Source organism: Impatiens glandulifera, chromosome 8 (assembly GCF_907164915.1).
Source record: "Impatiens glandulifera chromosome 8, dImpGla2.1, whole genome shotgun sequence".
NCBI lineage: Eukaryota > Viridiplantae > Streptophyta > Magnoliopsida > Ericales > Balsaminaceae > Impatiens > Impatiens glandulifera.
The window spans coordinates 41107006-41112441 of record NC_061869.1 but is presented as its reverse complement, the minus strand read 5'-3'; the positions used below and the strand labels follow the sequence as shown (position 1 = coordinate 41112441).

Genomic DNA, 5436 nt, shown 5'->3' with positions numbered 1-5436 from the left:
AAAAACGTGTTAAATGTGTTAACATGTGAAAACGTGTCAAATATGTCAAAAACATGTTAAACAAGCAAAAAACGTGAAAACATGTTAAACGTGTAACAAACATGTTAAACATATTGAAAACGTGTTAAACGTGTTAAAATGTCAAAACCGTGTTAAACGTGCCAAAAACGTGAAAATCGTGTTAAACTTATCAAAAAAACGTGTTAAATATGTCAAACACGTGTCGAATGTGCCAAAAACGTGAAAAATGTGTTAAATGTGCCAAAACCTAAAAACGTGTTAAATTTGTCAAAAACGTGTTATATTTGTCAAAAACGTGTTAAACGTATTAAACATGTTAAAAACGTGTTAAACGTGACAAAAACATGAAAAATGTGTTATTCGTGTGAAAACGTGTTAAATGTGACCAAAATGTGTTAAACGTGCTAAAAACGTGTAAAAACGTATTGTAAGTGTAAAAATGTGTTAGTAATGTTAAAAACGTGTTAAACGTGTGAAAAACCTTTTAAACATGTCAAAAACATGTTCGACTTAAAGTTGATAGTTTATATTTGATTAATAATAGAAAAATAAATTAAATTTATATAATTTGGGTAACCCTAACCCAACCCAAATTAAACATAACCCATACTCAACCCAACTCATACTTAACCCAACCCAAATTAATATTTTGGGTTTGAGTTAGGGTTGGGTTTGGGTAAACCCAAATTATGCTCACCCCTAATTTTGCGTCTAGTTAAATTGTCAACTGTGTTTGCGGGCTAAGTGTTTAACCCACGGTGATTAGTCGCACACCAAAGGAAAAACGGAACCCAACGTTCTTAAAAAAATAGTCTAAACCGAATATTCGATCGTATACGAATAAACCGAATTCAAAATTCAATATTCAGTTCGTTTGTCAAATTGCTTAAAATAACTAAAATTTGAAGAACTCGAATTGAATAACTTGAAACCGAACCGATGAACACCCTTAGTTACCCAAACTAATTTTATAAAATTAAAACGTATAAATTTTAATACGAAAACAATAATAAATTTTTAAAAACGTCTAAAATTCTTTAAATATCATTTTATTTTAAAACGTGACAAATTAATTAGAAAAAAAAAAAAGATACATTAAAATTAGATAACATGTTTTGTCTTTATGTGAAAAGCCTCAAATGACTAAAATTTTGGTATTAATCTCATATGACTATTTAAGCTTCATTAGGTGAAAACGACATAAGTTTGAGTCTCAAATAGCAATTGAGTCATTATATATAAATATTTTATTTAATAATTAAATTTTTAACTATTAAACTACTATTTACATATACCTAATTCATATTTGTTTTTCAAAATAAAATTGAGATATAATTGTGTTATTTAGTTATAAATTTTTACAAATAATAAAATAAATAGAACTGATTTTTAAAACTGTATTGGACAATCAACCAAAACTTAAAATTGTATAGCCAATTAACCAAAACCAAATTCATTCACTTTTGTTGTACATGTTAATGTAATGTACTAACCAATCGAATTGAACTATTTACTTCCATGCTTATAATCATTTAGAAAAATGTTGCTGAAAATTTGAAATAAAAACAAAATCTGCTAAATATTTTATTCGAAAATGATACATAATTCAAAGACAAATTCAAAATTAAGTAATACAATAGAAAACTGATATTTCATCCAAATTTCCAACCCAAGAATAATTCAATTAAAAAATTGTCAAAATTAAAATGTGATTACCAAAAATCCCCACAAGAACAAATTCCATCTTTAAAAAGATGATAACGTACAGCATCCCGCACTAAAATCTCTCTACCGGTTATCCTCGAAATAAATTTAGTTGCATTGTGACAATCCGCACATACTCTAAGATTTTTCACAACTCGAATTGGCAAACCATTAGGAATAAAAATCAGCCCAAACGCAATAGCAAGTTTTTCGCTATGATGATTCAACATACTAATCTTTTCGGATTCACCAACGTCGTGAAGAATCGAACTCGTATCGGGCTCATATCCCTCCTCTATCATTCTTCGATTCAAATTTCCCAACTCCTCGAAAATCCTATCCTTATACGGATTTGACTCATCATCCGCCGAAAAAACATGAACTCGGTTCCTAAACTTAATCCAACTACACCCGCGATCCTTCCTCACTCCCTTATCTCGCATTACTCTTCTTAACTTAGAAACTTCCTCCCATTCTCCTTTAGCCGCGTACATACTCGAGAGCAAAACGTAACTCGCAGGGTTATTCGGTTCAACTTCGATTAAACATTCTGCAGCCCATTTCCCAATAACCATTTCGCGTCGAATCCTACACGAACTTAGCAATGTTACCCAACCGATAGTGTCGGGTCGGTAAGGCATACTAAGAATGAAATCTCTCGCTTCTTCAAGTTTTCCAGCCCGACTAAAAACGTCGATCATACAAGTATAGTGTTCCTGAATTGGTAAAATCCCATGTTCTTTCGCCATCGATTCAAAATAATATCTTCCTTTCTCGACTAAACCAGCACGACCGCATGCCGATAGAACACCTATGAACGTTACTTCGTCTGGTCGAAGACCAACCGCCAACATCTTCTCAAACATTTCGATCGTTTCATTCGCCTTTCCAAACTGAGCGTAACCCATTACGATAGCAGTCCACGAGACCTCGTCTCGAAATTTCATTTCGTCAAAAAGCTGATGGGCGTTTTGTAAACTACCGCATTTTCCATATAAGGTAACGAGAGCGTTCGAGACGGTTACGTATGAAATCGAGCTAGAAACGAGGGCTCGACAATGGAACTGGGCGCCTTCTTCTAAGCTGGCGAGATTTGCACACGAGCTTATTACACTTCCGAAGGTAAACTCGTCTGGTTGAATTCCGTTTCTTTGCATTTCGCGTAATGCGTTTACAGCTTTTTCGCTCAGACCATTCTGACCATAGCCGACGATTATTGCAGTCCACGATACGACGTTTTTCGTCGTCATTCTGTTTAAAACAGATTCGGCGTAGTTCATTCTTTTACATTTTGAATACATATCGATAAGGGCACTCGCGACGAAAAGATTATTGGCGTAATTCGTTCGAATTACATAAGCGTGAATCTGTTTCCCCTGTTTTATTGATGCCAGACTTCCACAAGCAGTTAAGATGCTACCGAAAGTGAATTGATCAATAGGTAGATCCTCTAACCTCATCAGTCTAAGCATATCCATGGCTTCTCGATCCAATCCATTTTGGGTCAGTCCAGTAATCATTGTCGTCCAGGAAATTGAATCTTTTTCAGACATTTGAAGAAACAAACGCTTGGAATCATCTACTAATCCACATCTCAAAAGACCCATTATCATTGTATTATGCGTGACCAGGTTCCTCTCAGGCAATTCATCGAACACCTTCTGTGCATCATTTATTAAACCAAATTTTGCATACATATCCACCATCGGACTGCCTACGAAAACATACGATTCAAACCCACATCTCACAATCTGCCCATGAATCTGCCTGCCTAAATCAACAGAACCTTCGCTAGATGATAAAAGGATCATAGTTGAGAAAGTAATACGATTCAAATATGCAGGACCGTCTTTCAACATGAGCTTGTAAACCTCAACCGATTTACTAGTCAAACCGGAAGACGCATACCCAGATATAATTGCGTTCCAGGAAACCCCATCTCTCCTTGGTATTCGAGTAAAGATATCATGCATCTCACGGAGCTTGCCGGACTTGGAATATACAGAAAGGATGGTGTTCCAGGAGAAAAGATTTGGATATGGAATTTGATCGAACACTCGGCGTGCATAAGTAAGAAGTCCGAGTTTTGCATAAGTACTGATGACATTATTCCACAGGAATGTCTCGGGATCTGTTATGGTTTTAATTATATTGCAATGAAGGATCTTTGCTTGTGAATGCTTACCGGCTTCGCAACAATGCTTGAGAAGAGAACAATAATAATTAGAAATATAAGCCATTATGGGATGATGCTAAGGGGAAACAATCCAATGAAATTTGGTCTTTCTGAATCTGTTGGTCATTCATTCATTGAGGCAAAAACAAAGAAGCTTTGAACTTGAACTTCATCTCTCTTCGTTTACTCTGTAGGTGGAAGATTAGGAAAACACAGCTCTTGAATCCTCCTCTTCCTCTGAAAAATGCCGCCCAGTTCAGTGAATTCAGCAAGGCAAAGTATTTTGTAGGGTTCGAAATTAGGGCCACATCGTCTTCAATCAACGGTGACCCATTTCGTCATTGGGCATCAAAGGGCCATGAAATCGTCTCCTTCTCTCTGTTCTTATTTATTTTGAAGAAAATATAGTCAATGCTTTGCACTTTGCACAGATTTATATGATAAAAGTAAAATATTATATTTTAAAATTAAAAAAAAAATATTATACCGCCATGTCAGAACTCAACGGAGACTTTCTGTCACAAATTTTCCTATGAATTGCAATTAAATCCACGCTCCACGCCCAAGTCCAAGTCCACGCCCAAGCCCACGCCCAAGCCCACGCTTAAGCCCCACGCCCAAGCCCCCACGCTCCACGCTCAACCCCTCACGCCCCACGCCCGTGATCCACGCCCACGATCCACGCCCACGATCCACGCCCAAGCCCCACGCACTACCCTACGCCTCACGCACCACCCCACGATCCACGCCAAAACAAAACAGTAAAGCCTAACTAAATAAGCATTTCTCGGATCAAAGAATTTCAAACCATTTCAACTAAGAATTTCAACCCTAACTAAAATGCTCAGCATTCTCTTACTGAAGTAGCAACAGTTGAAGTAGCTAAAGATGTCCCTCCTCGGGTAAATCAGAACATAAAGATAAAACAATAGATAATGCTTAAAACTCAATATCTTGATTAATCACCCATAAACAGACATAATCCAAGTAAACCTACAAAACATAGATCAAGATAACCCGTATATGAACAAAAAAAAATGTATTTATAACCAATTCATTTCGATTGAAAAAAGAAGAGCGAAACAATGCATATGCATATTGAACATATGCATATGAAAAAGAAGAGCGAAAGAATCTTACAGCCGGTGTGTGTTAAGAAGGAGGATCGATTTGGGCTGTATTCTTAGTGTGTGTTGGAAGAAGCTATTTCCTTTGGACTTGAGGGAGCAACGGCTGCTGGGGCTGGAGCAAAGGTCGTCGGGGAAGAGAGGGAGAGAAAACGGGAAGAAAGAAATGGCAGCCGGGAAGAGAGGGGGAGAAAACAGGAAGGAAGAAATGGAGGGAAAAGGAAAGAAAAGAAAGAGAAAGAAAAAGAAAAAAAAAATAGAAAAGGTTAGTAAGGGTAAAAATAGAAAAAATTTTAAAAATAAAAATTTAATTTAATAAGATTAAAAATAAAAATAACCCTTTTTAGGGTCATTTGATCAAATTTTCCCCAGATAATTTTAGAATATTAGAAACATAAAAATCAACGG

At 36.1% G+C, this 5436-nt stretch overlaps 1 protein-coding gene across 1 annotated transcript; it reads right to left on the bottom strand.

Moving 5' to 3' along the window:
* Positions 1–1611: 1611 nt before the first annotated feature.
* LOC124911839 (putative pentatricopeptide repeat-containing protein At1g68930) lies at positions 1612–4291 on the bottom strand. The gene has a single exon (XM_047452367.1). The coding sequence runs from the start codon at positions 3963–3965 to the stop codon at positions 1734–1736; it is 2232 nt and encodes a 743-aa protein (XP_047308323.1). The 5' UTR covers positions 3966–4291; the 3' UTR covers positions 1612–1733.
* Between the last annotated feature and the right edge of the window lie 1145 nt (positions 4292–5436).